The 19864-nt window shown below is 57.2% G+C and overlaps 1 protein-coding gene across 1 annotated transcript; it reads right to left on the minus strand.

Moving 5' to 3' along the window:
- Positions 1 to 346: 346 nt before the first annotated feature.
- LOC125695656 (gametogenetin-like) lies at positions 347 to 19553 on the minus strand. Its single transcript, XM_048950369.1, has 2 exons — positions 18382 to 19553; positions 347 to 1190 (listed from the first exon to the last, which is right to left on the minus strand). Exons 1-2 carry the CDS (start codon positions 18640 to 18642, stop codon positions 696 to 698), a joined length of 756 nt encoding a protein of 251 aa, XP_048806326.1. The 5' UTR covers positions 18643 to 19553; the 3' UTR covers positions 347 to 695.
- Between the last annotated feature and the right edge of the window lie 311 nt (positions 19554 to 19864).

A 19864-nucleotide genomic window follows, 5' to 3' on the forward strand; every position in this document is an offset into this window, starting at 1 on the left:
TGAAACGTACAAAACAGAGCATAAATGACAAGATTCCCAACCATTTCCCACCCCAAACAACAGTTTCTGATCCCACCCCCTAAAATTCCCACCCTCTGATCAGTTTCCCACCCCCTGATCAATTTCTCCCCTTCCCCCACCCCCCCGCTCCCTCCCACCAATAGTTTCTTCCCCCTGCACAAAACTTCCCAGCCCCCCAAAATCCCACGCCAGCAATTCCTTCCTCCCAATTCCAGCAGTTTTGGAGTACAATGTTATCAGAGTACAATTTCTCACCCAGAATTGCCACCCCACCAAATTCCCTCCCCCTCTGCTGGCAGGTGAGATCCGTGCCCGGTAGCTACCCTTCCCTCCTCCTTGGCATGACTGCAAGTGCTTTGGCTTCCTCCAGAGAGATGCTTTGCTGTGACTGGCAGCCGCAGGCTGCTTCTGGGCTGGCGGCCCTGCAGTTGCACCTGTGCTGGAGGAAGCAGCATGCCCAGTAGCTACCCTTTCCTCCTCCCAGGCACGGATGCTAAGCTTGTGTCCTGCTCCAGACTCGGTGGGCGTCTGTGCTTTGCCCTGGCGGTGCATTCTTTTCGGTGTTTGTTTGTGCTGCTGCTGGTGCTGCTGGAAGGGTTGTTGCTGTGTTGCTGTGTGCCCATAACCGTGCCGAGTCCTGGTGCTGGCCGCCGTGCTGACAGCGGCAGCTTGGCCTAGCGCCGGCGTTTGTGGCGTGGCGCACGGTGGCAGCGCGGCAGCTTCCTGTGTGTGCCTGGGATGCTGGCAGCGTGCTGCCTGTGCGCGGTGCTCTGTCCTCTGGTGGTGGTGCAGGCGGGCGTTGGGCTGGTGGGCGGCGCGGTGCTGTCCCCGTGGTGCTGGTGTGCCAGCCGGCAGGAGATGCATGCGGCTGGCAGTGCGAGGCGCCTGAGCAGCACGTGGGGCTGTTTGTGCGGCGCCTCTTCCACGAGCCGCCCAGCGCGCAGCAGAGGAGGCACGGGGCGCTTGGCCGGCTCGGTGCTGTGCCCTGGGTGCTGGTGTGCCAGCCGGCAGGAGATGCAGCCGGGTGGCAGTGCGAGGCGGGGGAGAATCAGCCGGGGCTGCCTCCGCTGCAGCTCTGCCATGGGGTGTGCAGTGCGAGGTGCAGGGGCAGCCAGTGCTCTGGGCAGTGCCAGGCGGGTGAGAATCACCTGGGGCTGCCTTCGCAGCACCTCTGCCATGGGATGTGCAGTGCGAGGTGCAGGAGGTGCAGGGGCAGCCAGGGGGCTGGGCAGTGCCAGGCGGGTGAGAATCACCCGGGGCTGCCTTCGCAGCACCTCTGCCATCGGGTGTGCGTTGTTTGGCGATGGCGGTGCGGGAGCAGCCAGGGGGCTCGGCATGGGCAGCTGAGGGGATGCTGCCTGGTGCCCACGTGAGTTGTTGAGGAGCCCAGGTTCAGCATCTTTGTTGTTGCTGAGCTCCCGGCTGGCCATGGTGGAGTGAGGCAGCTCTGCAATGGAAGAGGAGTTGAGGCTGCTGGAGGCACGTGGGCTTGGTGGTTGTGTGGCAGTGGTGCGCTGCGCCAGCCCCTCCCTTCTGCAGCTGTGCAGAGCACTCGCAGCTTCTGGAATAGCAGAACATGCCCCGGAATGATGATGGCAGCCTTCCCACCCCCGCTTGGTGCAGACACCCACTGGTCATCTGTGCAGACTGCAAACTCACCATCCATCCAGGCGAGCAAAGGGTCAATTTCGGCATCGCCGGCCAGAGTGCTGGTGCTGGGTGTGTCTTCTGGGCAATGGAAGAAATGCCCAGTGGGGCAATGCCAGCTTTCCTGCAGGCGCTCAGCGCAGACAGCCCCCAGCAGCTGTGCTGCTCCCAAACTCACCGCTGTTGATCCAGGTGAGCAGCTCGTCCATGTCTGTGGTGTCGTGCAGGATGCCTGGGTTGGCTGTCACTTCTGGAGAAGGAAGAAAATGCCCAGAGGGGCACTGCCAGCTTTCCCATGCCCGCTCGGTGCGAGCACCCCCCGCCAGCTCTGCTGCCCCCAGCCTCACCCTCGTTGATCCACGTCAGGAGCTCAGCCATGTCCTCGGCGACGTCCTCCAGGGTGTCTGCGCTCGTTGACACTGCTGGCCAAGCAAGAGCATCCCCAGCGGGGCAATGCCAGCTTTGCCACAGCCCCGTGGAGTAGACAGCCTGCCGCCCGCCCTGCAGCCCCTGAACTCACGGCCTGATTGCAGCGAGGCAGCGCTGCAGGTGAGCGGAGCCGTGGCAGGGTGGGGGCAGACGTCGGTGGGCGCTGGGTGCCCCTGGTCCTCCGAGAGCAGCACGGCATGTTGGATGGGCTGCATTGGCGGCTGCCAGGTGTTGGGCAGGGTGCAGGGCATGGGGAGCACCTGCTCCTGCAGGGAGGGTACCTGCAAAAGAACTGGGGGGGGGCCGGGGCAGCCGGGGGCCTGCGGCAGGCAGGTGCCTGCGGGCTGCGGGGGCTCCGCGTGGGGGGGCACGGCCCCGGGCCACAGCCCCATCGGCTGCTGGGGCGGCAGCGGCCCTGCGGGCAGGGGACGTCCTGAGCAGGGAGCAGGGGTGTGGGGGGGAGCCGTAGCTGGGTGCAGCCCCCCAGGTAGGAGCAGCAGCACCGGTGAGTGCAGCCCCACAGTTGGGGTGAGGCCCACAGGTGGCAGCTGAGCCAGGGTTGGGGGCAGCCCCCTGGGTGGGAGCTGCGCTGCCTGTCCCCAGTCACCTGGTAGGCCGGGCCAGACAGAGGGCTGAGGTGCCAGGTGGGTGGCAGTGGGGACAGGGAAGGATTGTGGGGGTACCGGCATCGGTCCGCGGACGGTGGGCTGCATCCAGGCGGGGTCCGGTGGCGGCACAGTGGCATCAAAGCAAGTGGCGTCAGGCGTCAGAGGCACCGTCAGCGCTCGAGGGAATCTCTCTGTGGGGAAATGGCAGAAGGGGCGCTGGGCTGAGAGCCGGGGCCTTGGGGTGAGATCCGGGTGACAGGAGTGGGATCTGGGGTGAGATCCGGGTCCCAGGGGTGTTTTCTGCGGCTCTGGGATGAGATCCGGGGCCACAGGGGTGAGATGTGGGGCGCTGGGGTCAGCTGGAGCGACAGAGCAGGGGGAGCTGCTGCCTTACCTGCCATGACAGCTGGAGAGTGGCAGTTGGGGGAGCCCCTCCCCCCACGGGGGTTCTGTGACCGTTGGGCTCAGCCCCTTTCCCCCGGCTTGCCATGCTTTGCCTTTTCGTACCCAGACCTCCTTCCCATCCCAGTGGTTTCCCATCCCCAGGATCAGTGACGGTATGGATGGGCATTTTGCAGCCCAGTGCCCTTCCTTCCCAAGGCTTTGCCCGTCCCAGTGAATAACATGAGAGAGCCCCAAGGTCCTTGGTTTATTAAGGGCCTTTTTCTCCATCTCTCAGTTGTTTTTTCCTCTGTTCTCTCTGTTGGTATGACATACGTGGCCCATCAGGTAATTCAGCAGTGAGTGGTGTCTTCTTGCGAAGCTGTGGCAGGTGGGTGCATGCACTTCCCTGCTGGTATGACAAAGCTGAAGGTGCCTGAGGTGTTTGAGAGCTTTGGGAGTTGGATGGAGAGTTCTTGACCAAGGAAGAGCCCTTTGGTCCTTGCCGCCCTGGGAGAGGGTGGGATTGCTGAAGGGTGAGAGAGGTCTTGGAGTGATCTGAGGGGTGTAGGAACGGAGCCGACAGGTTTTGGGTTCCTTTGCCGTGCTCTGCGCAGGCTGTGCCAGTGCTGGGGTTGGATTTTGAGTCCTTCTGAAAAGTAAATGAGACAAAGGGTTTTTTGTGCAGCCTGAAACCCTGCAACCCTGCTGTATGGGCTGCAGCCCAGGGTAGGTGCCCTGTCTCCACAATTGCTGCCCACACTCTTCCCTTCTCCACAGTGACCACGGCCATCCCCTGAAGCTCCAGTCATGAAGACCCTGCACATCATGTCTGATGGCCGTCTGTCTGCGCTGCCCATGGCTGTGATGGGTGCAGCTCCTCATGTCCCCTCAAACTGCCAGGCATCCAAGCTTCTCCTCCTCCACCAGCTCTCCACTGACTCCCACACCTTTGCCACCTCCCATGTCGTGTTGTGGAAATGCATGGTGCTGGGGCGGGCCCAAACTCCCACCCTGACAGCAGGCACGTTTCCAAAAACTCTACTCACTTCCTCATCCTGCTGGCTCGTGAGAAGATCCTGTTGTCAGCTCTGCCAACCAGCACAGCAGAGGTGGGATTGTTAGAGCAGCCTGGAAAACAGCAGGGGAAAAACCATTTCCCCCTTTGGCTGTTATTTGTTGAGAAATGCTGTGTGGTGAGTGTTGAGTCAGGGCCTGAACCACCAGCCCAGATGGAGCATCTGGGGAAAGGGCCCAGTCAGCGCTGGGAGTGCAGGTGAGGGCAGTTCAGTTGTATGATGGAATGAGGGGAGCCTGGCTGCACCTCTGTTAGACCTCACTGAAGGGCTGACCCTGCAGTGGGCAAGGATCTCTGGTTGGAGATCCCTCCCTTGTGGAGTTTTCCATGTGAGCCTGGATCTTCAGGGACAGTTGAGCACTTTCCTTTGCCTTTGTAACACCCTTCTGTTGTGCCAGTCCCTTTGTGGTTACACCTCCTTCCACTGCACTGATCATTCTGATTGTTACAGGTGTCCTCTGCCCCTTCCCACCTGTAAAGCAAACAGAAGACCTTTCTGATGGGAGTGAGCAGCAAGGAACTGACTGAATCATGGAATCACAAGGTTGGAAACGACCTGTAAGAGTCTCAGCTATGGAGGTCCTATAAGGGTCTCAGCTTCCTTCCTGCCCTGCGCTTGACTGAGGGACCCTGCAACCAGCTCAGGAGGTAAGAGGTGGCCTTGGGCCCAGCTCTGCCAGCTTTCACTGTGAAAGGGAGCAGTTCAGGGAAAGGCACAGCCTGGGTGAGCCTGAGCTTTACTCTAGCATCTGAGGGAGCTGTGGACATCAGCTGTGGACACGACTCATAGAGGTGTGGGTCAGCTGTGGATGCTCAGTGTTCTTAAGCAGCCCATGTGCTTGCCTTGGATGCTTGCTGCTGTCCTGAGCCCTTTATAACCTCAGTAGCCCCTGCTGTAAGGCAGCATACTTGAGAACTAAAATGGCATGGTTTTGTAGGATGGAGCAGGGGCTTTGTACCAGGGAGCTGCAGAGCATCCTGGGCACAGCATGGCAAGATGGGAACATCCACTGCATGTCTGTGTTGGCTCTACAGAACTGCACAGGGGCACAGCATCTCTAGCAAGAAAACCTCTGCTGCTCATTCTGCTCCCTTATGTTTTTAAAACATGACACGGTCCAGCTCATTGTGGCCATGGGCCACAGCAGCTCTGACAGCATCCCAGTGCTGCAGCATCCCGCTGCCCACCTCTCCGAGGGGCCAGGGCTGATCCAGAGCAAGGCAGCAGCTTGGTGCTGCAGTGGGAAGCGGAGGTGTGTGGAGTGCTGTAGGTGTGCTGGCTGTGCCACGTCGCTGTGGGGTAGAGCTGGTGCTGCAGTGAGCCCTTGTGGGATGGTGGTGGTGCGTGGGGTTGGAGGGCTGTGCAAGCTGGTTATCGCAGGGCTGGGGAAAGCAGGAATAATGGAGATAATGGAGAGAGGTGGCTTTGTTGGGGCTGTCTGATTTTTTCAGGTGCTCCAGAGGGTTGCTGAAGTTGATCAGGAAATGCAGAATCTCTCCCTTGTAAATGTTTTGGGCTGAGGCACTGGGGTGAGTGGAATGGCACAGCTGGGTCTGGGAGCGATGGCTTTGGGTTCGGCATCACGACTGTGCTTTTGTCATAGGCAAAGGAGTGGTCACCTCCCAGATCCAAACTGTAGGAAACATGAGACTCACCCATGGGGTGAATGGGGTTAATGGAATGGGGGTTAACTGAAGTAAAGCAACAGAGAAGTGAAGATGACCCTTGTGCAGCCCAGTAAAAACGCAGTATGGCCTCAGAGTGGTCAGCGGGGTCCCAGAAGAACAAGTAGGATCTGGGATCTACTTCACCCCGAAATCCCTGTTTTTCCCCTTCAATCTGGCTGTTTTCCCATGACAGTGTCCCTGCTCCAGTGCCACCCTTATTGTGACAGACTTCTGCCATCCGTCCCATCTCAACTCTCTCTCTTTGCCCTTCTTTCTTGCCGCCCCCCTCCAGACACCGAAGGCCAGAAGCAGAACACGGCAGCACACACGTGTGCGTGTCCATGTGCATGAACACGGCGTGTGCAGGGAGGGCTCTGCACAAGGCTGTGTGGCTTTGCACACCTTTGCCCGTGCGTTCGGATGGTTGCGCACAGGTGTGCCAGGAGGTGCAGGCAGTGTGTGTGAGTGCACAGGGTTGTGTGAGTGCGCCAGGAAGTCGTTGGAGCAGCAGCTCCTGGCTGCCGCTGCACAAATCGGGCCGTGCGCTCTGTGTCCATCTCTACTGGTGATGTTTTTATTGACCACAACCAAAGTTTAGTTGGAGTTGGGTGGCACTCGCAGCGCTGCCCTGTAACGCCGCGCGCCGCAGCGCTGCCGGCTGATGCTGCTCCTCTCAGTCCCTCAGCTGCAGCTGCTGCATCATCTCCACCAGGCTGTTCATTGTGGAGCACTGGAAAGAAACAGAGTGAGTGTAGAAACAATGTGGGGAGCTCTCCTTCAGAAAGGCTGATCAGGACACTTGCAGAACGGCCCCATGCAGCACAGCACGTTCCTGCCGTTCAGGTCGCTGGCGTTACTTCCCACAGCAGCTGCCTATGCTAAGATTCATGCTCTGCTGGGGGAACGAGGTTTCCAAGGTCGCAGTGCCCGACATGGCAAGGCTCCTTATGGCAGCAAAACCCTCCGGCCGTTACCAACAGCGTCCTTCTGAAGGCAGAGGAAGGCACCCAAGCTCGCCTGGGCAGCTCTCACTGACAGCGTGACTTCCTCAGACACACAGCTGGGTGTTTTTCTGTGACATCACTGCCCTCAGGACCTTACAGCATCTTTCACGGCTGTCAGACAGAGGCACTGAGGGCAACAAGAGCCGTGTCTGTGCTCGCCAAGGACTCACCTCTGCATGTGCAGCTGCAGCTCTGAGGGAAGCCTTCTTCAATTCCCTTCTCCTCTCTTTTTGTCGTTGTCTTCTTGCTATAAAGCAAGAATAAAAATGAATTCATTCTGTGAGCAGCAGAACTGTGTAAACATGGGTACCACAAAAGCAGAAGGCAGAAAAAAGACGGGAAATTTGAGCAGGAAGCCTCTCAGTGAATGACATTTCCAGAGGGACAAACAGAAGACCACCAGGCAGTTAAAGAGACGGGGTTACATAGTGTGGCACCTCACTGCCTTTGGACTTTGTAGGCTCCAACTCTTTTCCCCTCTGCAGAGAAGGAGAAAGCAAAGCAAACCCTCTGCAGCCTCGGTGTGCTTGATCAGGGCAGCAGCTGCCCTGCAGGGCGGTAGCACAGCACCTGCTTACCTCGCAGCTTGGAGCTCCGTGCTGCAGCAGGCCCAGGCTGTGCTGCTGGAGCCGGCACGCTGCCTCCGCTCTGACCTCTGGCTCTTTTGCAGGCAGGCAGCAGCGCTGATGTTTGCTGCTCTTCCTCCGTGCTCTTGCGTTTACCTGCAGCCAGGGACTTGGAGACAGAGCGGGGGCACACGGCAGGGGCAGGTCTTCCCCCTGAGCTGGGACCTGCTGATGTAGGAAGCCCCCCAGCCTGCAGATGAGCTCTCCCAGAAAGCCCTTCCTGCACCGCTTTCGGGTCGATCTTTCCGTTGGACTCAGCACCTCTGTCTGTTATAATCAAGAAAAGAGAAGCAAGGAGATACAACGAGAGTCCAGTGATACTTTCAGTCTGCACAATGGGCCTCGATACTAGGAAACCTGATCTCGAGTGTACACAGTAAGGAATCTTAGCATCTTGGGTGAACGTTGGGTTGAGGCTACAAAACGGGACAGGAAGGTAATAGTAGATCCCAGGGATTAATACCTCAAGCAACACACAACAACGTCAGTCCCAGACAGAATAGACAGAGAGCCTAGCTAGAAAGACAGTGCACCAAACCCAGGTGCCTGCTGTGTGTCCATACCTCTCTTGGGTGCTGTGCCACACTCGGTGCTTCTGCCTTGCCTCTCTGCAAGGCTGCGCTTTGCTGGAAGGCTGCTTGCATCAGCATCTGACAGAAAGGAAACAGAGACATGAAGAGCATCTCTTTGGAGGAACGTTTTAGCACAGCCAACCAAACTTCTGGTCTTCCAGTGTAGTTTCTTCAATTTCCTTTCCTCTGCTACAGCCTTGTGCCACTGCTGCAGTCAGCACAGAACTGCAGTGCCCTTTCCTCTCTCCTCCATCACACTCAGCCCTGCATGCAGCCCTGCTTAGAGGCAGCACCCACAGCACAGCTCACAGGAGCTTCTTACCTGGGGAGGCTTTCCGTTTCCCCCCGTGCCCAGCACCATCCCACGGACGCGCAGGCTCCGTCCCTGCAACGACAGATCCAGTGTGATTGCACAGACACCCGGAGCAGCACTGTCCTGTTAGCCCACACGCACCACAAAACCAGAAGACGCTGTTCTACAGCCAGAGCAGAAACTGGTGTTCAAACTGCAGTGTGCTGACACAAAGCATTATGCTCTCATTCCTGCCAGATGGCAGCAGAGGAACCCCGGACTGCCTGGCAGCTCTGCATTCTGCAGAGCAAAGCTGCATCAGCAAACAAAACGCTACCGGGTGCAAACGTCGAGACACGGATCTCTTGTTCCTAGAGGGAATGCACTCAGCTCTGAGCACCACCACTTATACACAGACTTGTGTCTCGCTGCTGCCATCAGCTGCTGCTGTCGGCCTTTCTAATGCTTCCACCGTGGTTTCTGGACATCCCTACAGCACTGCAGCCGCTCAGAAGTGATACCTAGAAGGCATTCCTCCATACTTCATGACAGAGGACTGCAGAAACTCACTTTTGCGTGGCAGTGAGGACGGCCCGTGCCCATCGCGTCCCTCTGTGCGCTGCCAGGCGCCGTGGGATCTCTGGCAGCCTGCTGGCTGCTGCTCCCAAAGGCGGGGAACCGCGCCGCGCTGCTTCTGAGGAGAGAAAGAAGAAACGTTGGAGGGAACGGGCAGCCGAGGTTTGCACAGAGCTTCCAGGTCGTGCCAGAGATGGGATAGCAGAGTGCTGAGATGTTCTTTACCACTGAGGGAAAACACAGCCTGAGCCATGCCCATGTTATTAGCCCAGGCTGTCAGCGAGCGCAGAACCCAACCAGTTCCTGAGGTCCCAAAGGACCAGCAGGGCTCCCCCCGCTCCACCCCTTCCCCTGGAAAACAAAAACAAAGGAAGAAACACCCAGCAAAAGATACCCAGCCCTACCTTTGCTCTCACAGAGCGGGAATTGCAGCCGCGCTCGTCTCCATGCTGAGACATGATGGCTGAAGTCTCAGAGGAAGCCCAAGCTCAGATGGTTCTCTGCACAGGAGCTTCTCCTGCTCCTGGAAAGAGCTGGCTTCACTCTTCCTCGATACCCAAAGTCTCCTTTTGGACAGGAACCCTGCAGAAAGCATCCACCAGTGAAAAATCATGAGGAAGAAGCATCTTCCCAGCTTTCTCCTGCCGCACCATGGAGTCTCTTGAGGAGGGCAACGTCTGGAAGGCAGCTGGCTGCGAGAGCTGCCTGCCACCAGGTCCAGTTTGGGTCTGACTGCCACGGCTTGTGTCAGCAAGTGCCCTTCTCCATCTCCTGCACAGCTCTGCACCCAGCCACCCGTGGGGCAGGGGGCACGAGCTGTGCTCTGAGAAGCTTGTGCTCTCCTTGCTTTTCAATGTCCAACATGAAGGTGGGGCTCAGCAGTGAATTTCCAGGGGAGGAATGACATCCCATCATCCTCACTGAAACGTGGGATGGAATCTGAACAAGAACATGTTTCCTCTGGAAACAGCCATGCTGAACGGCACTGCTGGAGCTGGGAACTCCTCCCCAGCCCAGCTTTTCTGCTGATACCTCCCGGCCCCCAGCCAGCACCAAACCCAGCTCACCTGGTCACTGCCCAGCCGGATGACCTGGTCACTGTGCCCAGCTGACGCACGCGCCGCAGCGCTGCTCCCAGTGGGCTCTCACAGGAAGATCAATCCAGAAAAGCACAGAGCTCAGTCTAGGTGTGCAGCACGCTCACCAGACCACCAGCTCTGCTCCAGCTGGGGCACAAACGCTCCCAGCCAGGCAACCACTGTGAGCTCAGCAAGTGCCTGCATCACCGCTGTGCTTTCATCATAGGCAAAGGAGTGGTCACCTCCCAGATCCAAACTGTAGGAAACATGAGACTCACCCAATGTGGTGAATGGGGTTGATTGAATGGGGGTTAATTGAAGTAAAGCAACAGAAAAGTGAAGATGACCTTTGTGCAGCCCAGTAAAAACGCAGTATGGCCTCAGAGTGGTCAGCGGGGTCCCAGAGGAACAAGTGGGATCTGAGAGGAGTGCACAGCAGTACGGTCCAGAAAGGTGCAGCATGGCCAAGTGAAAACCAGTAAGGAGCAGCATGGCCTCAGAGCGGTCCGTGGAGCCCTATAGGAATCAGCAGAAAGCAACAGGAAGGCACAGCTGTGCCCAGGGCCGGTGCCGGCCTCTGCCTCTGGCTTTGGGCCCTTGGCCTGGTGCCGGCCTCTCGGGCTGTGCGTCAGGCCTAGGCCTGGTGCCGGCCTTTCAGGACTGGCTTTAGGCTCCACGGCCGGTGCCAGCCCGCCCGGCTGTAGGTGTGGCTGTCAGCCCCGGCTCTGGCGCTGCCCCTGTGGCTGTAACCGCGGCATTACGGCCCAGGGCTGGTGCTGGCTCTCTGGCTGGAGCTTCAGACTTCAGGGCCGGCTCTCAGGCTGTGGCTTCAGGCACGAATCTGGTGCGGGCTTCTTGTGCTGTGGCTCCAGGTTTAGGCCCAGGGCCAGTGCAGCCTCTCTGGCTGGGTTTCAACCCAGGGTCGGTGCTGGCCGCTCAGGCTGTGGCTTCAGGTCCCTTGGCCGGTGCCAGTCTCTCTGGCTGTGTGTTTAGGCCCCAGGGCCACTCCCGGCTTCTCTGGCAGCATCTTTAGGCCCAGGGCGTGTGCCAGCATCTCTGACTGGGGCTGTGGCTGTGAGCCCCTGGGCTGCATCCAGCCTTTTGGGCTCTGGCCCAAAGTCACCAGGCCTGGTACCAAATTGTAAGAAAACATGAGGGCCGCCCAATGGGGTTATCTGAAGTATCAAAACAGAGAAATTAAGATGACTCTTGTGTGACCAGCCTGGGTCATCCTCTCGCTCAGGCACTGCATGATCAGACCCAGGAGATGTTGCCCCCAGGCTCCCCCAGGCTGGAGGCTGGGAGGATTTGGGCTCCCAAGCAATCAGCAAGCATTTGGATGAGTCAGCCCTCTGGTTTTTGTGAGGACAGACGAGTCCACCTTGGAAAGCCATCTGGGCAGAACAGCTTTGTTGTTGGGCTGCAGCACTCTGTGGCCAGGCGCTGCTCAAGCGCTGGGCCTGCATTTCCTCCTGGGCATCCACGCGTGCTCTGAGTCTGCTGCAGCTTTCTGCAGGGTTTGTGGCTTCCTGCTGAGGAGCTCCTCGTGTTCTTCTGCAGCTGCCCCCCAGCATCACTGCTGCCTCCTCTGGTGCCGTGCCGGGAGATGCGTCAGCGTCCATCAGCCTGCGCTTCCTTCCTCCCAGCAGCAGCTGCTCCTGCACTGACCTTCATTCACACTGGATGCCGTTCGCTTCCAGCGCCAGCTGACCTGCGACACAGAGAAAGGAAATGTGGGATCAGCACAAATGCAGAAGCCCGAGGCTGTGCCACCACCACGTACTGCAGCCTTGGGAAGCCAGCTGCCACTGCAACCTTGGTCAGAATTAAAGCAGGCTCCGTAAATTAAGTGTGACTTCTGAACTGAAGTGATTGCCACAGTCAGAAATAAATACTGAAATCACTGAACTGTAGGTGGTTATCTCTGAATTCTTTTGCTTTGGGGAAAATATGGACTGGGAATTGAAGGGTACGAGAAAACCGAGGAGCACTTGGCAACTCTGGCAAACTGAGCAGTGCAGTGAAGATTGCTGCATTTCTTCTTCTCCTGGCCCAGAAATGAATTTTCCTACCTTAAAGGAGGTACTTAAAAGAGGTACCTTAAAAGAGAAAAGAGAAGAAGAGCCTGACAGAGTAGACACATTACAGTCCCACATCCCGGGTAGAAGCTGGAGAGCTCTCGTGGCACAAAGCTCAGGGCTGCAGAAATTGAGGGTGCCTCTAAGCTTTATAACAAGAGGTGGAATGTGAAACATGGGCACTTCCTGCAGAGCACATCACACAGCTGCAGGCAGCGCCTGAGGGGTAACAGATCAGAAAGGAAAACCTTACTATGTGAGCGCAGGGACAAGCTGCTCTCTTCTTCTGGGCCTTTGTTCACAGTGAGGATTTCCCTCAAGAGCGCCGCTTTCCGCTCAGGCTGCTGCTGTCTCCAGCTGTTGGTCGCTTCCACTGCTGGACGCTGTGCCCACAGCTCATTCTGCTTTGGGCAAAGCCTGCTGGGTGAACTCCAAACCAAGGTCACAGCCACGCTAATCCAGCTGGTTTGTCTGGAAGGGCTCAGAGGCCACGCATGGGATCCTTTCTGCTGCTGCTTCTCTCCGGGCAAGAACCTCCACTCTCAGAGCAGCAGCCAAGAGCCAGAAGGCAGACAAAGCTTCCAATCCCCATGGATGTGGCTGTCTGCAAAGACAACAGCTGCCTGCTCTTCAGCAGGGTGACGCTCACCCAGCAACGCCCTCACCCAGCAGATGCCTTTCCTTACACTCAGAACTGTCTCACATTTGTGCAGCCCTTGGCACTGCATTTCCAATCCAAGCTCACATAGATCTCAACCATTCCTTCTGTGTTAGACTGCTTGGATCCCCAGTTAGGGCTGCAGCTCAAGAGGTCAACACAACAGGAGTAGCACAGCATGCAACTGGAAAACACATCTCAAGGCTGAGAAGAGCCAACCGTCTGACCTTGGGCCCAACTCACCAAGAGCCAGGCCTTGCAAACTTGGCTGATCTGAGCATTCGGGAGGGGGCTGGCAATCAGACCAGCAGTGTCCATTTCAATTGCAGCTCCGTGTGGAGAAGAACGCCAGACAGTAACAGGTGTGAATGAGTTCATTCACAAGCTCACAAGGAGTTTGTTCTTCATTACAAAAAGCATGCATTCCAAGCCAAAAAGGGAACAGCAGGAGTTGATATCACTGGAAGACATTCCTATTCCCACACCTCATCCTCCTACCACAACTTTCCTTGCCTCACCCCTCGCCCCAGCTCCTGGGAAATGCCCGCAGACTGAAAGTCAGCTCTCAAATCCATAGACTCCTTTCCCATTGCTCCATTAAAAGAAGACTTCAGACTTGTTTCATGCACTCCAACTGACCGAGCAGTGGTACCACAATCACTCCTAACACACGGAGGCCACTCTCAAAAGCTTCTAACAACTCCTGCCCCAAGACCAACATCTCCACAGCCATCCTTGTCACGTGAGTCCAGGAAACAAATGCACTGCACAGCCTTTCTGAACTACTATCATATCAGTAGCATTTCTGGTGGTAGAAAGGCACAGCAAATAGTCCATCAGATACATTCGGGCACATCTCCCATGAAAAACAGCATTCTTCAAACACCTGTGTTTCTAAAGATGAAAAACATCCAGTAAGCAGCAACGAGAGGCTCTGTTTTTCAATCTTTCCCAAGGGAGAAGTGTTCACATCCACTTTTCCTGACCACACAAACACGGCCCCAGCTGTCAGAGCCCTTCTGCCATAGCACAAGCAGACTGCACGCACATTAAAGAGCACACACAGCCCCTCCTGAGGTCCTGGAGCCCACAGCTCCCCTTCAGAGCTCCACAGCTTACCGGTGTTTCACACTGATGCAGCCTCACTCAAGGCTCATAGGTGTCCAAGAAGGCCTGCAGAAGGCAAGAGGCGGCAGCCAGAGGACAGGACATTTTCCATTTATCATCCTTTTGTTGTAATAATCTGACTTAGCCTAACTTTCCTGGATATTTCTCAGTTATAACATCTGTGTATTCATTGATTATACATGAGGTTACATTATAACGTACGTGCTGGAAACTGTCTCCACATTAAGCTACATCATCATCTGTTTTCCACTAATTTTTGTTCTTTGCAGTAGGCATCATAGGTGAGACTGAACTGGAAAGTGAATGTGTGACTACTTGGAAAATGAACCCACTGCTGGGGAGAAAACAACAGGACACCCTCTGCAGGTTCCTTCCCCATCCGCCTGGGGCAGCGGCAGCAGAGCTGAAGATGAGAGTCCAGCAGGCACTCAGACAGAAGTGAAAATCCAAACCGTGAAAGTAAGAACGAAGTCTTTACAGAAGTTTGTGTCACTGAATTCAGAGAACTGTTCTCCAACCTCGAAGACATGACTGTCTGCAATGGCGAGGAATCAAACGTGCAGCAGAGGAAACACTCTCTGGCTCCTTTCCCTGTGCCCCAGGTCTGTTCTGACATGGCAGCGAGGCGCAGATCTTGTGTTTCTCAGGGGGAGAAAGGAGTTTCAGCTGAATCCAAACCTGGAGTCGGCTTGGGCTGGTAAAATTCCTCCTACAGTGTATGTAGGAATTAATGGATTTCAGGGAGAGATTTCAAAGAAAACCAGCGTGTTTGATGGAATGATTCAACTTCCAAGCTGTGTCAGTCACTTCAGTCACCTGTTGTGCAACACCAGAAATAAAAACAAAACCCCACCTGCAGGGCAAAATCGAGATTAAGTGAAAATTGAACGAGTTTTGGAGCCATTTCAACATTTTTCCCTTGGTTTTTCCAGCTCAGGGAATGAGAAGCAGCTCGAAAGGAGCTGGAAGCCTCTCTGGATCAACTAAAAGAGGTGCAGTAACGTAGGGATGCTGATGGCCTGAAGTGCCATTTCACTTGGTGCTTGTTATCTGGAGCCACCGTGCGTTTGCCAGCTTTAGTGCTTCTCTCTTTAAAGCACTGGCAATCCGGAATTGGAAGTTTGTCAGATGGCTTTAATAGCGAAGCTGACAGGAGCTGCCAGTGCTGCTGGAGCCCTGTTGTGTGCAGCTGTCTGCGATGGGTGCATGGAGCAGCACTAAACACCTGCAGCTTTTCCTTCAGACAGACACGCAGACATAACCCTGCCTTCTGCCTTCTGCCTGTGCTTTGCTGTTATTTCCTAGGATCCTGCAAGCTGTCTTTGCTGTTTGTATTTTGTCTCTAGCTTTGCTTTGCGATCTTTTCCTTTGGTCTGCTGTCTAAGAAGTGCTGAATCCCAGCCTGACCCACTGATGGAGCAGCTGAGGAAAGGAGCCGGTCAGCCCTGGAGCGCAGCTGAAGGCAATGGAGCTCCGTGGCTGGAAGGGGCGGAGCCTGGCTGCCCCTCCTGGAGCTCAGTTGAGGGCTGGCTGGGAGCAGGGAAGGGTTTCTTTCTGGAAGGTTCTCTGCTGTGGAGTTGGTTCTGTCGGTGACTCCTTGGAGATGGTGAGCAGTGCTTTTCCTGCCTCTGTAATATGCTGCCATTGCACTGGTGTTTCTGCCGCTGCGTGTGTGATGGGCTGCTCTGGGCTGGGGGGGACCTTGTGTGCGTGTTTGCATGACCCTTCCTTGCTGTCACTCTTCAGAAGTGCTGGGTGCTTTGTGGAGGATCTTGCAGGAGGCTGTCAGAAAGCTGGCTGTGATTTTGCTCACATGAAGGGACGCAATGGGAATGGATGTCATTGCCACAAGCAGATGTGAGCTGCTTATGTCGTGAGCGATAAGATCTTGATTATTGATTATGAGCAGTTGCAGTGCGATAGGGGACTGAAGTAAGTGTTTGTTTGGGAGCTCAGGGAAGAGCCATGAGAAGTGAAATGGCAGTTTGTGTTTTGGCTGTCAAGTAGGGGGAGCTTTATTGGTCCTTGCTTGCTGTGCTGTGCCTGCCTGCCTGCTCCCTGTGCTTGCTGCACCTGATACCAGTGGCTGTGGCCAGGCTCCCCAGGGCTGTGGGCCTGGTCCTGAGCTGCTGCAGCTTAAAGACCATTTGTGTTTGGGTTGTCCTTCCTGGAGCATCAGGTTGGACTTGGTGATTCCTTGTGGATCCCTTACTGTTTGGGATTCTATGATCTTGGTGGTTTACCTGGAAAATACCAGATGATTTTTTAATCCCCTCATGTTTTCATGGCAGTTAAACTTGTAGTTTCCCTTCTAGATGTGAGAATGGAGTTGGATAAGGGGAGGGTAAGTTGCTTCTTTATTTGCTGTTCTGCCAGGTGGGTCTGTGTATTTAGTGCCCAAGTTGTGGTAGCTCTGTAAGTAGGGATGTTCCTAATGGTCGTAAAAAGACTCTGCTGCCAGCACAGAATTTGTCCACAGGACTGCGTGCTGGATTCAGTTCTGTAGATTGATTATCTGCTATTTGAGATGGCATGTTCTGTTTATTTTTTCCAAGCCATCAGGATTTGAGGTTGCTGAGATGTATGGATTAATCAATCCCTTGCATCATGTTTGAGCTTGAAGCAGTTGAATCGTCCCACCCAGCACTGTTAAATTAAACCTTACAATGGCTTTGGGATCGTAGCTCTGCGCTGGGCTGTGCCACCAAAACGTGTTGGTGTTTGATTCTCTTGGTGGATTTTATTTTTTAAGCAAGCACTGGGAACCAGTGGAGTTGAGCCCCCAGCCCTCCTGAGGACCCACGGTGAGTGAGTGGGTGACAAAGGTGTCACTGAGCGACAGCATGAGGGTGGGAATGCGTGGAACACAGCGCCCAGGGGGGAGACGGGCAGCCTGGGGAGGTGGAGGGGGAAGGTCAGTGGCAAGGAGAAAGTCTGCCCCCATTGGAGAAAAGGGCCTGTTGAATGGCTTGGGTGAGATGTTGGAGAGCAGGAAGTTAGTGAGGTGAAAATGTGCCAGCTGGGTACCGTTTGAGCCCCCCAACCCCACAAGTGTTGTGCAAAGCTCCCCACACCCCCTGGTGCTCTGTGCAGTTCCCCAGTAAGCTCCCGTTGCCTCTCGGCGTTGCCTCGACTCTCCTTGTGCAAACTGGGTGACCCCCGATGGAGATGTTCAGCCTGGAGGAGCTGGAGGAGCTCTTGGCTGCCTGCAGCCACCCCAACATTCCCAGAGGTGGGCACGGGGGTCTGGGAGGGCTTTGGTGCTGCATGAACGACTGCAGGCAGAGGTGTAGCAAAGGGAACGCAGGACATTTAATAGTGAAACGTACAAAACAGTGCATAAATGACAAGATTCCCAACCATTTCCCACCCTTAACAACAGTTTCTGATCCCACCCCCTGATCGGTTTCCCACCCCCTGATCGGTTTCCCACCCCCTGATCGGTTTCCCACCCCCTGATCAATTTCTCTCCTTCCGCCCCCGCCCCCCGCTCCCTCCCACCAATAGTTTCTTCCCCCTGCACAAAATTTCCCAGCCCCCCAAAATCCCACGCCAGCAATTCCTTCCTCCCAATTCCAGCAATTTTGGAGTACAATATTATCAGAGTACAATTTCTCACCCAGAATTGCCACCCCACCAAATTCCCTCCCCCTCTGCTGGCAGGTGAGATCCGTGCCCGGTAGCTACCCTTCCCTCCTCCTTGGCATGACTGCAAGTGCTTTGGCTTCCTCCAGAGAGATGCTTTGCTGTGACTGGCAGCCGCAGGCTGCTTCTGGGCTGGCGGCCCTGCAGTTGCACCTGTGCTGGAGGAAGCAGCATGCCCAGTAGCTACCCTTTCCTCCTCCCAGGCACGGATGCTAAGCTTGTGTCCTGCTCCAGACTCGGTGGGCGTCTGTGCTTTGCCCTGGCGGTGCATTCTTTTCGGTGTTTGTTTGTGCTGGTGGTGCTGCTGGAAGGGTTGTTGTGTTGCTGTGTGCCCATAACCGTGCCGAGTCCTGGTGCTGGCCGCCGTGCTGACAGCGGCAGCTTGGCCTAGCGCCGGCGTTTGTGGTGTGGCGCACGGTGGCAGCGCGGCAGCTTCCTGTGTGTGCCTGGGATGCTGGCAGCGTGCTGCCTGTGTGCGGTGCTCTGTCCTCTGGTGGTGGAGCAGGCAGGCGTTGGGCTGGTGGGCGGCGCGGTGCTGTCCCCGTGGTGCTGGTGTGCCAGCCGGCAGGAGATGCATGCGGCTGGCAGTGCGAGGCGCCTGAGCAGCACGTGGGGCTGTTTGTGCGGCGCCTCTTCCACGAGCCGCCCAGCGCGCAGCAGAGGAGGCACGGGGCGCTTGGCTGGCTCAGTGCTGTGCCCTGGGTTCTGGTGTGCCAGCCGGCAGGAGATGCAGCCGGGTGGCAGTGCGAGGCGGGGGAGAACCAGCCGGGGCTGCCTCCGCTGCAGCTCTGCCATGGGGTGTGCAGTGCGAGGTGCAGGAGGTGCAGGGGCAGCCAGTGGGCTGGGCAGTGCCAGGCGGGTGAGAGTCACCCGGGGCTGCCTTCGCAGCACCTCTGCCATGGGGTGTGCAGTGCGAGGTGCAGGAGGTGCAGGGGCAGCCAGTGGGCTGGGCAGTGCCAGGCGGGTGAGAATCACCCGGGGCTGCCTTCGCAGCACCTCTTCCATCGGGTGTGCGTTGTTTGGCGATGGCGGTGCGGGAGCAGCCAGGGGGCTCGGCACGGGCAGCTGAGGGGATGCTGCCTGGTGCCCACGTGAGTTGTTGAGGAGCCCAGGTTCAGCATCTTTGTTGTTGCTGAGCTCCCGGCTGGCCATGGTGGAGTGAGGCAGCTCTGCAATGGAAGAGGAGTTGAGGCTGCTGGAGGCACGTGGGCTCGGTGGTTGTGTGGCAGTGGTGCGCTGCGCCAGCCCCTCCCTTCTGCAGCTGCGCAGAGCACTCGCAGCTTCTGGAATAGCAGAACATGCCCCGGAACGATGATGGCAGCCTTCCCACCCCTGCTTGGTGCAGACACCCACTGGTCATCTGTGCAGACCGCAAACTCACCATCCATCCAGGCGAGCAAAGGGTCAATTTCGGCATCGCCGGCCAGAGTGCTGGTGCTGGGTGTGTCTTCTGGGCAATGGAAGAAATGCCCAGTGGGGCAATGCCAGCTTTCCCGCAGGCGCTCAGCGCAGACAGCCCCCAGCAGCTGTGCTGCTCCCAAACTCACCGCTGTTGATCCAGGTGAGCAGCTCGTCCATGTCTGTGGTGTCGTGCAGGATGCCTGGGTTGGCTGTCACTTCTGGGGAAGGAAGAAAATGCCCAGAGGGGCACTGCCAGCTTTCCCATGCCCGCTCGGTGCGAGCACCCCCCGCCAGCTCTGCTGCCCCCAGCCTCACCCTCGTTGATCCACGTCAGGAGCTCAGCCATGTCCTCGGCGACGTCCTCCAGGGTGTCTGCACTCGTTGTCACTGCTGGCCAAACAAGAGCATCCCCAGTGGGGCAATGCCAGCTTTCCCACAGCCCCGTGGAGTAGACAGCCTGCCGCCCGCCCTGCAGCCCCTGAACTCACGGCCTGATTGCAGCGAGGCAGCGCTGCAGGTGAGCGGAGCCGTGGCGGGGTGGTGGCAGACGTCGGTGGGCGCTGGGTGCCCCTGGTCCTCCGAGAGCAGCACGGCGTCTTGGGAGGGCTGCATTGGCGGCTGCCAGGTGTCGGGCAGGGTGCAGGGCATGGGGAGCACCTGCTGCTGCAGGGAGGGTACCTGCAAAAGAACTGGGGGGGGGCCGGGGCAGCCGGGGGCCTGCGGCAGGCAGGTGCCTGCGGGCTGCGGGGGCTCCGCGTGGAGGGGCACAGCCCCGGGCCACAGCCCCATCGGCTGCTGGGGCGGCAGCGGCCCTGCGGGCAGGGGACGTCCTGAGCAGGGAGCAGGGGTGTGGGGGGGTGCCGTAGCTGGGTGCAGCCCCCCAGGTAGGAGCAGCAGCACCGGTGAGTGCAGCCCCACGGTTGGGGTGAGGCCCTCAGGTGGCAGCTGAGCCAGGGTTGGGGGCAGCCCCTCG

This window comes from Lagopus muta, chromosome 7 (genome assembly GCF_023343835.1).
Source record: "Lagopus muta isolate bLagMut1 chromosome 7, bLagMut1 primary, whole genome shotgun sequence".
NCBI classification, from domain to species: domain Eukaryota; kingdom Metazoa; phylum Chordata; class Aves; order Galliformes; family Phasianidae; genus Lagopus; species Lagopus muta.